This window comes from Trachemys scripta, chromosome 3, assembly GCF_013100865.1.
Source record: "Trachemys scripta elegans isolate TJP31775 chromosome 3, CAS_Tse_1.0, whole genome shotgun sequence".
Lineage (NCBI taxonomy): Eukaryota > Metazoa > Chordata > Testudines > Emydidae > Trachemys > Trachemys scripta.
Window position 1 is genome coordinate 20,366,015 of NC_048300.1, and position 14,067 is coordinate 20,380,081.

General features: G+C 49.7%; 1 protein-coding gene across 1 annotated transcript in view; it reads left to right on the plus strand.

Moving 5' to 3' along the window:
- USP34 (ubiquitin specific peptidase 34) overlaps positions 1-14,067 on the plus strand; it is a 272,737-nt gene that overhangs the window by 90,468 nt on the left and 168,202 nt on the right. The window contains exon 18 of the mRNA XM_034764180.1: positions 40-167. Within this exon, the coding sequence (XP_034620071.1) occupies positions 40-167 (128 nt within the window). The remainder of the gene's footprint in view (positions 1-39; positions 168-14,067) is intronic.

Sequence of the window (14,067 nt, forward strand, 5' to 3'; positions counted from 1 at the left end):
ATACGTGCTTGTCAATATCTTTTCTCTTACTTTCTGTAGATTCATCTCTCTGAGGGATTAATAAATGAAGCAGAGAAGCTGCTCTGTTCCTTAGTGTGCTGGTTTACTGATAGGCAGATCCGAATGAGATTCATCGAAGGCTGCCTGGAAAACTTAGCAAATAACAGGTAACTGAAATTATTTATGCTATCACAGATTATTACATTTATCTGTTTCTATGTTCATGTATCAAAATAGCCATTTCTTTCTTTAAGCCTATGCCTTATAATGGTCATGCTGAATATATATTAATTTCTTAATTTTACTCAAAGACATGTTAAAGCTGATATGGGTAAAACATAAAAGTAAAGGGGAAAAAAATCAATCTGAAGAGTGATGTGAACCTTTCTGATATTGCTTTGAATTGGGACATGCTGAAATCTCTGGGCTTCAAATGCTGTTCTGGATGCAGTAAGTTGATGCCAGTCAGCGAACCCAACTCCAGCTGCGTAAAGTGCCAGGGTGATGGTCACATCAGGTGTAAATGCCCTATCTGAAAGGGATTCAATCTCTGGACCAAGACAGAGAAAGATAGAGAAGTTGGGTCAGAGACATTCTTATGGAGGCAGCTTTGTGCCCACATTCAGTACTGAGCCTTTTGGTGTGCGGAGACTCAGATTCCACACCTTTCTCAGCGCACTGACAGACTTAGTGGCACCCCAGATTGAAGGGTGTCTGCTAGAAGATATTCTCTCTCTGGGGCCCTGCAAGGAGCAGGCAATTCTGCTTTTTCTTCAAGGGCTCAGTCCCCATTGGCCCACCATGAGAAGTCGAGTACCGAGGTTCGGGCAGCCTTTGCAAGATGGTCCCCAGTACCACACTCGGGTTCTCTTGAGTCATCAACTCAGGAACCTGATCAGATACTGTCGAGATTGCCGGCTTGTCTGCAGCACCAACTTTGTAAACAGCTTTGTTGGTACCAACCACGCCTGCGGCATATGCAGCAGCACAGGACCTCCTGTGTGTGTCAGGACCAGATTCGTTGCTCATATAGGATGACTCACTTTCTGCTTCCCTCTCAGTAACACAGGTGTTCAGTGTTTATTTTGCTTCAGTCTTTATTAGAAGGTTAATGGTGACCAGATACTCAACACAATACTAACAACAAGGGGAAAGGAACACAAGCCAGAATAGGGAAAGAACAGGCTAAAGAATATTTAGATAAATTAGATGCGTTCAGGTCAGCAGGGCCTGATGGAATTCATCCTAGGGTACTTAAGGAACTAGCTAAAGCAGGAGTTCTCAAACTTCATTGCACTGTGACCCCCTTCTGACAATAAAAATTACTACATGACCCCAGGAGGGGGGATGGAAGCCTGAGCCCGCCCAAACCCAAGCCCCGCTGTCGGGGGAAGGGGCAAAGCTGAAGCCCAAGGCCTGTAACCTGAGTCCCAACACTCAGGGCTGAAACTCTCAGGTCTTGGCCTTGGATGGTGAGGCTTGGGCTCAGGCTTCGGCCCTGGGCTCTAGCAAGTCTAAGCCAGCCCTGGCTAACCCATTAAAATGGGGTCATGACTCACCTTGGGGTTCTGACCCACAGGTTGAGAACTGCTGAGCTAAAGCAAGCTCGGAACCATTAGCAATTTTGTTTTTAGGAACTCCTGGAGATCATGTGAGGTCCCAGAAAACTAGAGAAGGGCAAACATAGTACCTATGTTATAAAAGGAGAACAAAGAAGACCCAGGAAATTATAGGCCAGTCAGCCTAACTTCAGTACCTGAAGATACTGAAATAAATGACTAAACAACTTGTAAGCACCTGGAGGATACTAGGATTGTAAGGAATAGCTAGCATGGATTTGTCAAGAACAGCTCATGCCAAACCAGCCTAATTTCCTTTTTTGACAGGTTTCTTGCCTAGTGGATGGAGGGGGGGAAAGCAGTAGATGTGATATTTCTTGATTTTAGTAAGGCTTTTGACACAGGGAAACTAGGAAAATGTGATCTAGATGAAATTGCTATAAGGTGAGTGCACAACTGGTTGAAAGACCATACTCAGAGTTGTTATGAATGGTTTGCTGTCAGCGTGGGAGGGCATATCTAGTGGAGTCCGGCAGGGGTCTGTCCTGGGTCCAGTTATTCAATATTTTCATTAATGACTTGGATACGGGAGTTGGAGGTATGCTTATAAAATTTGCAGATGACCCCAAGTTGGGAGGGGTCACAAACACTTTGAAGGACAGTATTAGAAATCAAAATGCCCTTGACAAATTGGAGAATTGGTCTGTATTAAACAAGATGAAATTCAGTAAAGACAAGTGCAAAGTCCTTCACATAGGAAGGAGAAATCAAATGCACAACTACAAAATCAGGAATAACTGGATAGGTGGCAGTGCTTCTGAAAAGGATCTGGGGGGTCATAGTGGATCATAAATTGCATTTGAGTCAACAATGTGATGCAGCTGCAAAAAAGGCTAATATTATTCTGGGGTGTATTAACAGGACTGTCTAATGTATGACGTGGGAGGTTATTGTCCCACTGTACTTGGCACTGGTGAGGTCTCAGGTGGAGTTTGATGTCCAACTTTTGGTGCCACACATTAGGAAAAAGGTGGATAAATTGGAGAGTCTGGAGGAGAGCAACAAAAAAGATAAAAGATTTAGAAAACCTGGCTTCCCAGGAAAGTTTATAAAGCACTGGACATGTTTAGTCTTGAGACGAGACTGGGGGGGTAGGGGACATAATAAATCTTGAAATATTTCAAGCACTGTTGTATAGAGGACAGAGATCAGTTGTTCTCTATGTCCACTGAAGGAGGGACAAGAAGTAATGGGCTTAAACTGCAGGAAGGGAGATTTAGGTTAGATATTAGGAAAAGCTTTCTAAGAACAGTTAAGCTTTAGAGTATGTTTCCAAGGCAGGTTGTGGAATCCCCATCATTGGAAGTTTTAAAAAACAAGTTGGACAAACACCTATCAGGGATTACTTGGTCCTGCCACAGCACAGGGGGCTGGAATTGATGACTTCTGAAGGTCCCTTCAAACCCTACATTTCTCTGATCCCTTGTTTCTGTGAGCTTGTGGAAGGCACATGTGCTGCCCTGAAGGGTATCGCTATGGGAAAAAATTCTCTGGCTCTGGTGCACTGATGCATGGATGCCTAAAATGGAATGGACGTGTGCACTATATCTCAAAAAACAATAATTATGGAAGTGATAGGTAACTGTTTTTTGAGTGCTGGTCCCTGTGTGGATTCCAAATGTGGGTGCACATGCGTGCCATGCGCCAGAGCTGGAACGGTTCATAGTAATGTCCGTTGAGCCGCGCATGCATCATGCATCGGGCACGTGGTGCGTCCAAGGCTCAAGAGGCTGCACAGGTCGACGCCGCTCCAGTTTCCTCTTACCACCACATGGCCAGAGTCTGAACCCCTGTTCCTCCGTGCTCTTAGCCACCTAAGAGTACTGCGTTCTAACCTTTCATTGTATATAGTTTTCTTATCTAGTTAGTTGTCCATTATTCATTGTAGCTAGTTAGGTTCTCTCTTTGGACTTCCTCTCTTGGGGATTCCTCCCTTCTGGCCCGGGGACTATGTCCCATCAAACCTGCTTCAAAAATTGTGCCTCGTGCCCTTGCTCTTTCACTGTGAGTGATGAACACACCCATTGCCTATACTGCCTGGGTGAAGCCTACGTAGTTTCCCGCTGCTCCATCTGCCGCTCGTTCCCGTCTCAGACCCGAGCTGCTCATGAACTTTGTCTCCATAGTTTTTTAATGGAGGAGGCAATGTGTCCGTGTGCGCAACCAGACCTGGCTCCGATGCAACCACTGGAGCGTTGCCCATCATCGGCAGTGAGTGCCTCATCAGGTCCCTCGTGTGGCACTGGTAGCACCGTAGCATCTGCCTAAGTCCCACTGCATGCACAAGAAGCACAAGTACAGGCACAAAGGCGGCTCCCTGACGAGAACTGCTTCAAAACGCAGTGTTACCTCCCCGATCTATGATGGGTCGGATGAGAAATCATGCATCACAGCAGAAGGTCCAGCTTCTACTTCGGCCCTGAAGAGTGTGTGCATGGAGCACCACTCCAAAAGCCATCACTCACCGTCGGCCCCGCCCTCCACCCCCGACACTGGGACCTTCATTCTCAGCACCGTCAGCTCCACCAGGACCCGGGCTTGGAACACCTGGTTCAGCATACTTGGGGCCGTTTATTGCCTTTGACACAGTCGATAGCACTTATGTTGCCCTTTACGAGCACTTCACCGCACTCTGGACCTCTGCTCGGTTCCAGGCTCCCTTCTCCTGCCAACGAAGTCCTTGTCCTCCATCATTCTCTGCCAGCTCTGGTGACAGACGAGCCCCACTTGATTGTCGACCGTCCTCCTGCTCCACGCCTGGCACCATCGGTCTCGACAGTGAGGATGGCTCCTCTTTTCCCAGACCCTTTGGAGTCTGACTTGTCTTCTGACCCAGACACGGACCTTTCCCCGGCCCACTCCTACAGTCTGGACCCTTGGACTGTGGTCCTACGGCTGACCCATGGTTCCGGTACCCACGGACACTGCCGCTGCATGGCGACCCCTACTTCTGGCCTTACTGTTCCTCGTGGGACCCCACCATCATCGCAGTATGCATCACCTGCGCTGTTCATCTTCTGTTCATACCGCCATCCTCCATGAAGAACCCCTGGATTCTCCCTCTCTGTCGGCACCATTGGCCCCGACTGCACCATCGGAACCACCCATCCCTACAGATGCTTGGTCATCAACGAATGATGCCCTTATTCCACCTTCTTTCTCACCACCAGATGACTGTGCACAGTACCTGTCCCTGCTCCATCGCATGGCTACCTCTCTCAGTCTCCTGGTGGAAGGTGTTCAGGACTTCGAGGACCAATTCCTGGACACCCTTCAACCACCCAGACCCTCTCGTATGGCCTTACCCATCCATACTACCATATTACAACAGTCCCAGGCGGTGTGGCACACGCCAGCATCCTGTGCCCCTACACCAAAAAGGGCAGAATGCTGTTATTTCATTCCCTCGAAGGGCACCAACTTTCTTTTTACCCACCTACCACCTAACTCCCTGGTGGTCAACGCCACAACCGAATGTACCCATCAGCAACATTTCAAATGCACCCCCCTGACTGTGCTGCCAAAAAACTAGACTTTAGGGTTGCAAGGTTTATTCATCAGCAGGGTTACAGTTCCGCATCACCAGCTACCAGGCTATTCTTGCCAAATACGACTTTCTGTCATACTCCAAACTGGCCGACTTCCAAGACACACTTCCACTAGACCGCCAGCAGGAATTCCAATGCCTGATAGATGAGGGCAAACTGGTAGCCAAGGTCATGCTTCAGGGCAGGGTTGACGCCGCAGACACTGCATCTTGCTCCTTGGTATCTGGCGTAGTCCTCCAGTCTAGTGGCTTTCCTAAAGACGTCCAGATGATCCTCAAGGACCTTCCTTTCGATAATAAATTATACAGTGACAAAACGGATGAGTCCCTTCACTCCGGTAAGGACTCCTGAGCTACAGTCCACTCCCTGGGCATCGATAATCCAGCCTCCACCCGTCAACAACAACGTCCACCCCTCCGCCCTTGCCCACGGACCACTTACCAAACAGACCCCCAGTGAACACTTGACTCACCTCGCCTCCGCCCTCACTCTCAGCAACCTTGACAGTTCTCTTCTGCCACCTCTACCTTTCACTGACCATTGAAACAACCCTTTTGATTCTTCCCTCAAGACCTGCATACCCTGCTTGGCCCCTCCAGTCTCGCCACAAGTCGTCTTTGGGGGTTGTCTTGCCCTCTTTGCCCGCAAATGGGGCAGAATCACCTCTGACCGTTTGGTGCTGAACATCATCCATCAGTGCTACCTCATCAAATTCCTTTCCTTCCCTTCTGGCCACCCTCCAGACCTTTCACAAGACCATTTTCTCCACAATGCCCCTCTACAAGGGTGCCATAGAACCTGTTCCACGATGCTACCATGGCCGCGGCTTCTATTCCCACTGTTTCCTCATTCCAAAGAAAGGGGATGATCTTTACCCCATCCTGGATCTCCAATCCCTGACCAAGTTTATTCACAACTTTCATTTGGTTGGTCACCTTTCTCCTCATCATCCCCTCCCTTTCCCGTGGAGCATGGTTTGTAGCTCTCGATATGAAAGATGCATACTTTCACAGACGGCCATCCCACTCACTGCAAATTCGTTCACTTTATATCGGATGGTGCCCATTATCAGTTGTGCATTCTTCCCTTCGGAATTGCTACCTCCCCCCCGCGTCTTCACATGAAGGTCTTCATGATTATGGTGGCCCACATGCGCCAACAAGGCCATACCCTTTTTCCTTACCTGGACAACTGGCTTCTCGTGGCACCCTCTTGCTCCTGCCTCCTTACCACCATATGGATTCTATGCATCCTCCTCCGCAATTTTTAGATATTGCATCAAGAAGGAAAAGTCGATCCTCGTCCCTACCCGAACATTTACTTTTATAGGGGCACAGCTGGACCCTGTTGTGACCCGTGCCTTTCTCCCCAAGGACTGCTTCGCCGCCCTCGTTTCCCTTATTGTGATGCTCTGAAGCTGTCCACATATACACCTCCATCAGTGACTCTCCCTTCTGGGCCACATGGTGGCTTGCAGTACTGTTACACCATGTGCCTGCCTCCATATGCATTGCCTTCAACACTGGCTCCACACTGTCTACGATCCACAGTCAGACTGACTAAACAAATTGCTCGTCCTTCCGCCTTCTGTGTTAGCTTCCCTTCCCTGGTGGCTCAGCCCATCCACAGTCCTAGCAGGTGTCCGTTTACACCCCCCACACCTCCCACCACCCTTACCACAGATGCTACATTGGTGGGCTGGGCCGCCCATCTTGGTCACTGCACAGCACTGGGCCTTTGATCACCACGAGAAGCACAGATGCACATCAACGTCCTAGAGCTCCGAGCAGTCCGCCTTGCCTGTCAAACCTTTCTACCCTCCTTCTGCTCCCGCCACGTTCAAATACTGTCAGACAACATGACAGCAGTCATATACATCAACAGGCAGGGTGCTGCCAAGTCCACTGCTCTTTGTATGGAAGTTAACGGTCTTTGGAATTGGTATCTCCGACAGGAGATCACCCTGACATGCAGTGCATCTTCCGGGCACCAGCAATTCTGAGCCGATCCTTTCATGCAAACCACGAGTGGGAGCTCCACAACTCCAGTCTCTATTCCCTCTTTTGTCAGTGGGGCACTCTGTGCTAGGATCTCCTCGCAACACAAATAAACCGCAAGATTCTGCTGTTCTACTCCCAAGAGAGCGTGGGCCTGGGCTCTCAGGGTGATGCCCTTCTCATTCCCTGGACTTCAGATCTTCTCTATGCCGTTCCGCTGGTTCCTATTCTCTCCCAGGACTTAAGCAAGATACACTGGGACTGGGCAATGGTAATCGTTGTAGCTCCCTCCTGACCTTGCCAATAGTGCTACACAACCTTCTCCGCCTCTCTGCTCACCCCGCAATCCCAAATCTCTTGACACAAGTCCGCAAACAACTGCAAACCCCAGTCCATGCCCTCCTCACCTTACGGCCTGGTATTTGGTTGGGGATCGTATGTAGACCAGGCCTACTCTATGCCCGTCTGCAACATTCTCACTAACAGCAGGCGCCAAACCACTCGTACCTGTTACATTGCTAAGTGGTGTTGCTTCACTGCCTGGGCATGCCAGCGCCACATCTCAACAGACTTCGTCTCCATTTCTACTCTCCTGGACTACCTCCTCCATCTCCGCCAATTGTGCCTAGTGCACTCCTCTGTCCATGTTCATCTAGATGCACTCAGTGCCTTCCTCCCAACAGTGGATGGCTTCTCCATCTTTACTCATCCAACGACCCCCCGCTTCCTTTGGGGCCTCCTCAATGTTTTTCTCCTGTACAAAAGCTCGCCCCGCCTTGGGATCTCAATTGGGTCCTCTTGACCCTCACGAAACCCCATTTCAAAGTCCTCACCATCTGCTCTCTCACCCAGCACTCCATGAAGGTCATCTTCTTGGTGGCAATCACCTCTCCATGCTATATCAGTGAACTGGCAGCCATGATGATGGACTCCCTATTCACCATCTTCCATAAGGACAAAGTCTCCTTATGTCTACACCCCAAGTTTCTGCCCAAGGTGGCTTCCTCTTTCCAGCTCAACCGAAGTATACGCCTCCCAGTCACCTTGTCCATGGACCACACCTTCCACTCCCTCGATGTCCGTCGGGTGCTAACCTTTTATCTCCATCGCACCCATGCCTTCCGCCCATCCCCCTCTGATCTCTGTTGCCATCGCAGAGCGTCACCAAGGCTCTGCCCTCTCCTTGCAACGTCTCTCCAAGTGGATCTGCCACTGCATCGAGACCAGTAATAAGCTATCGGGCACTCTGCTCCAGCTAGGAATCATGTCCCACTCCACATGGGCAGACGCTGCCATGTCAGCCTTCCTCGCGGTTGTTCTATGGCAAGACATATGTCAAGCTGCCACTTGGTGCTCAGTCCACACTTTTTCTACTCATTATGCCATTGCTCCCTCCACAATGATGGATGCTGCAGTCGGTCACACTGTCGTACAGACTTGGTCTTCTCGATAGCCCTCGCACCCCCCTCTTTCCTGACCACTGCTCACTACTCTCCTGCGTTTGGAATCTTGACCAGCACTTGAAGTAAAGGCTACTTTGCTGTAACTGGAGGTTCTTCAAGAAGTGTGGTCCCTATCTGGATTCCAATCCCGCCCTCCTTCCCCTCTCTCCGGGCTCCTCTGTTGCTGGGTAAGAGAGAACTGGAGCAGGGTCGACCCGCACAGCCTATTAAAGCATCGGCCACACCACTGTGCCCGAAGCATGACACATGACAATTCTGGCTCTGGTGCATGGCGCGCATGCACACCTGTGTTTGGAATCCAGATAGGGACCACGTATCTTGAAGAACCTCCAGTTAAAGTAAGTAACTTTCTCTTTCTTGTACATCTTCCTTAAATTTATATATGTGTACTAATTTAGTTACATTCTTATATACTTAAGAAAATTTGTAAATTTGGTTAACTTTCATGAGAGTTATACATGCACACTGAGAAGACCTAGACCCACTTAAGCAAACCATAAGAAGATGAGAAGCACACAGCCTGTTTTTCCTGTGGCAAGACAAGTTTGCTGACTGCAGAGTTAGCTTAATAAACCTTTGGTGCATTTAACTATGGCTAACATAGAAGAGATTTAGACGTTCGCAGAGCCAACAACTCTTTTTAGACTTCAGTCCTCTTCATAGTTTTATGAGAGAACCTTCATGCCTGTAACTCAGAAGAAACATTAAGCACTTTTTGGAGCATATCTCATTACAATTGGGTCAAAACCCTGATCTGAGTTTCTGAAACTGGATTTTTCATAAGGGTGACTAAGGCTGGTTGCTTGTCCTGGGAGAAATTATGAAGTTCAGGCTCAAATTATTTTGTGCAAAATAACTTTTTTATTTTGTAATAAAAATTATTTGAAATGGCTTTATAATAGCCATGAGAAGGGCGTCATGGCTCCTGCTGTCTAGGTTGTCCAGCGAGGCGCAGAACTCCTTACACGACCTTCTGTTGGATGGCAAGGCCCTGTTTGTGGAACAGACGAACATGAAATTTCCCAGCCTGAAAGATTCCCGCGTAACACTAAAGACCCTTGGCCTCTGTGTTCCAGCCCCGGCCAGGACCAAGTTTAAACCACAGCAGGTTCCCACCCAGGCCACCCACTCTAAATATGAGCCCCCTTATGAAAAGTCAAGGGACTGTAAAAAACACCCGTAGAGGCAATCCTGGTCTGCTCCCCAACCTGGGCCCTCCAAGGGTAAACAGGCAGGAAAGCGTCAGTTTTGACAGGACACCCGGGGCACAGCAGGGATCCACCCACAATAAAGCTTCCCTTCTCCAACCGATTGTGGGCTTTTCTCCTGGAGTGATCATGGCTGACCTCGGACCGATGGGTCCTCAACATCGTCTCCGGGGGCTACATCCTCCAGTTTACCTCTACCCCGCCCACCCATCCTCCATCCCTGTCCCTCCTCAGGGACCCCTCTCATGAGACCCTGCTTGAGTAGGAGGTGAGGCAGCTCCTTGGCCTAGGAGCGGTGGAGGTGGTACCAGCAGAGTTCAGATGCAAGGGGTTCTACACCCGCTACTTCCTCATCCCAAAGGCCAAAGGGGGCTCAGGCCCATCCTGGACCTGCGAGGCCTGAATCAGTACATGGTAAAGCTCAAGTTTCACATGGTCTCCCTGGCCTCCATCATCCCCTCCCTGGATCCCAGGAACTGGTACGCCGCCCTCGATTTGCAGGACACGTACTTCCACATTTATATATTCGAGGGACACAGACGTTTCCTCCATTTCACGGTTGGGCGGGAACACTACCAATTTACGGTCCTTCTGCTTGGCCTATCCACTGCTCCCATGTGTATGTCTGTGGTAGCAGCTTACCTCAGACGTCGGGGGGTCCAGACCTTCCCCTATCTCGATGACTGGTTAGTCAAGGGCAGCTCCAGGTCACATGTACGAGATAACGTGGCACTCCTCCTGTCCATGTGCACCAGTCTGGGCCTGTTGGTAAACGACACCCAAGTCCACGTTAGTCTGGGTGCAGTGCATATAGTTTATTGGGGCAGTTCTGGATGTGATGTTGGCCAGGGCCTCCCTCCCACAGGACAGATTCGAGACCCTAAGGGAGCTCATTAGCACAGTCACAGGGTTCCCTGTGACCACAGCCAGAGCGTGCCTCCAGCTCCTGGGTCATATGTTGGCATGCACATATGGGGTTCGCCACACCAGACTCAGGATGCGGCCCCTCCAGCTCTGGTTGGCCTTGGTGTTCTCCCAGTCCAGAGACAGGATGGACAAAGAATGCTAATGGGAAGGGGGTAGGTTTAGCGGATAAAATAAAAAAAGAACAAGTTAAAAATCACTTAGAAAAGTTAGATGCCTGCAAGTCACCCGGGCCTGATGAAATGCATCCTAGAATACTCAAGGAGCTAATAGAGGAGGTATCTGAGTCTCTAGCTATTATCTTTGGAAAGTCATGGGAGACGGGAGAAATTCCAGAAGACTGGAAAAGGGCAAATATAGTGCCCATCTATAAAAAGGGAAATAAAAACACCCCAGGAAACTACAGACCAGTTAGTTTAACTTCTGTGCCAGGGAAGATAATGGAGCAAGTAATTAAGGAAATCATCTGCAAACACTTGGAAGGTGGTAAGGTAATAGGGAACAGCCAGCATGGATTTGTGAAGAACAAATCATGTCAAACCAATCTGATAGCTTTCTTTGATAGGATAACGAGCCTTGTGGATAAGGGTGAAGCTGTGGATGTGGTATACCTAGACTTTAGTAAGGCATTTGATACAGTCTCGCATGATATTCTTATCGATAAACTAGGCAAATACAATTTAGATGGGGCTACTATAAGGTGGGTGCATAACTGGCTGGATAACCATACTCAGAGAGTTATTATTAATGGTTCTCAATCCTGCTGGAAAGGCGTAACGAGTGGGGTACCGCAGGGGTCTGTTTTGGGACCGGCTCTGTTCAATATCTTCATCAACGACTTAGATATTGGCATAGAAAGTACGCTTATTAAGTTTGCGGATGATACCAAACTGGGAGGGATTGCAACTGCTTTGGAGTTCAGGGTCATAATTCAAAATGATCTGGACAAATTGGAGAAATGGTCTGAGTTAAACAGGGTGAAGTTTAACAAAGACAAATGCAAAGTGCTCCACTTAGGAAGGAACAATCAGTTTCACACATACAGAATAGGAAGAGACTGTCTAGGAAGGAGTACGGCAGAAAGGGATCTAGGGGTTATAGTGGACCACAAGCTAAATATGAGTCAACAGTGTGATGCCGTTGCAAAAAAAGCAAACATGATCCTGGGATGTATTAACAGGTGTGTTGTGAGCAAGACACGAGAAGTCATTCTTCCGCTCTACTCTGCTCTGGTTAGGCCTCAGCTGGAGTATTGTGTCCAGTTCTGGGCGCCGCATTTTAAAAAAGATGTGGAGAAATTGGAAAGAGTCCAGAGAAGAGCAACAAGAATGATTAAAGGTCTTGAGAACATGACCTATGAAGGAAGGCTGAAAGAATTGGGTTTGTTTAGTTTGGAAAAAAGAAGACTGAGAGGGGACATGATAGCAGTTTTCAGGTATCTAAAAGGGTGTCATAAGGAGGAGGGAGAAAACTTGTTCACCTTAGCCTCTAAGGATAGAACCAGAAGCAATGGATTTAAACTGCAGCAAGGGAGGTCTAGGTTGGACATTAGGAAAAAGTTCCTAACTGTCAGGGTGGTTAAACACTGGAATAAATTGCCTAGGGAGGTTGTGGAATCTCCATCTCTGGAGATATTTAAGAGTAGGTTAGATAAATGTCTATCAGGGATGGTCTAGACAGTATTTGGTCCTGCCATGCGGGCAGGGGACTGGACTCGATGACCTCTCGAGGTCCCTTCCAGTCCTTGAATCTATGAATCTATAAAGTCCTCACTGTGCCCAAACTGGTGATTGCCTCTCTGCGATGGTGGTCCTCCCCGGGGAACATGCTTCATGGGATCCCATTCAGTGGTTGGCCCCCATCCATGGAGCTGGTGTTCGGTGCGTTGGACCTGGGGTGGGGAGCCCATGTGGGGAACGTTCAGACCCAAGGTCTGTGGTCCGCGCAGGACCTTGCCCTGCATGTAAACGTCAAGGAGCTCATGCCGGTCCGTTTGGCATGCGTGGCCTTCTGCTCACACCTGGAGGGCAGAGTGATCAGGGTTCTCACAGACAACACGGCCTCGATGTTCTACATCAACAGGCAGGGCGGGGCCCACTCCTCTGCCAGGAAGCCCTCAGGCTGTGGGACTTCTGTATAGCCCATGATATTTGCCTGCAAGCCCACCAATTATCGGGCGCCCGGAACTCTTGGGCGGATTGCCTGAGCCAAGACTTCTCCTCTCAGCACGAGTGGTCACTATACCCCGAGATGGTGCACAGGATTTTCCAAATGTGGGGCACTCCCCAGGTGGACCTGTTTACTACACAGCAGAACCACCGGTGTCCCCACTTCTGCTCTGGGAGGGGAGCGGGGGTTGGGAGTGGGTGCCATCTCCAATGCCTTCCTCCTGTCCTGGTCAGGCCAGCTTCTTTATGCCTTTCCCCCAATCCTGCTGATTGGCAAGGTCTTGGAAAAGATAAAAACAGACAGGGCCCGGGTCCTCCTGATTGCCCTGGCATGGCCCAGGCAACATTGGCACGGGACTCTCACAAGCCTGGCAGTCGCCCCACTGTGGCCGTTGCCATCCCACCTGGACCTGCTATTCCAGGACCTGCCTTCCCAGGACCAGGGCTGCCTCCTCCACCCCAACCTAGCGGCATTCCACCTCACGGCATGGCTGCTCAATGTTTAGGCAGGGAGGAGAGGACTTGCTCGGAAGGGGTTTGACGCATCATCCTGGAAAGCAGACGGCCCACCACAAGTCGGGCCTACCCGGCAAAGTGGTCTTGATTTTCCCAGTGGGCAGCCCTTTCGGCCTTCCACCCGCTGGTGCAGGGCCATACGGTGTTCTCCTATGCCATGACTGGCAGATTCCTTAAGGGTTTGGATCGTCTCTTCCTGTATGATAGGCCCCCAGTCCTGCAGTGGGACCTGAACTTGGTGCTGACCAGGTTGACAGGTCCCCCATTTGAACTGCTAGTTACATGCTCCTGGTCGCACCTTTCATAGAAGGTAGCCTTCCTGATGGTGATCACATCCGCTAGATGGGTCTCGGAGCTCCAGGTTCTGATCTCTGAACCCTCGTACACGGTGTTCCATAAGGATAAGGTGCAGCTCCGACCATATCCTTCGTTCCTCCCCCAGGTGGTCTCCGCCTACTGTATGGGTCAGGACATTTTCCTGCTGGTGCTCTGTCCCAAGTCCCATCCAATGAGGAGTGCCACCTCCACATGCTGGATGTGAGACGGGCTCTGGCTTTTTACCTAGAACATACAAAGTTGTTCAGGAAGTCCTCGCAGTTGTTCATCACCTCTCATGTGTTCAGC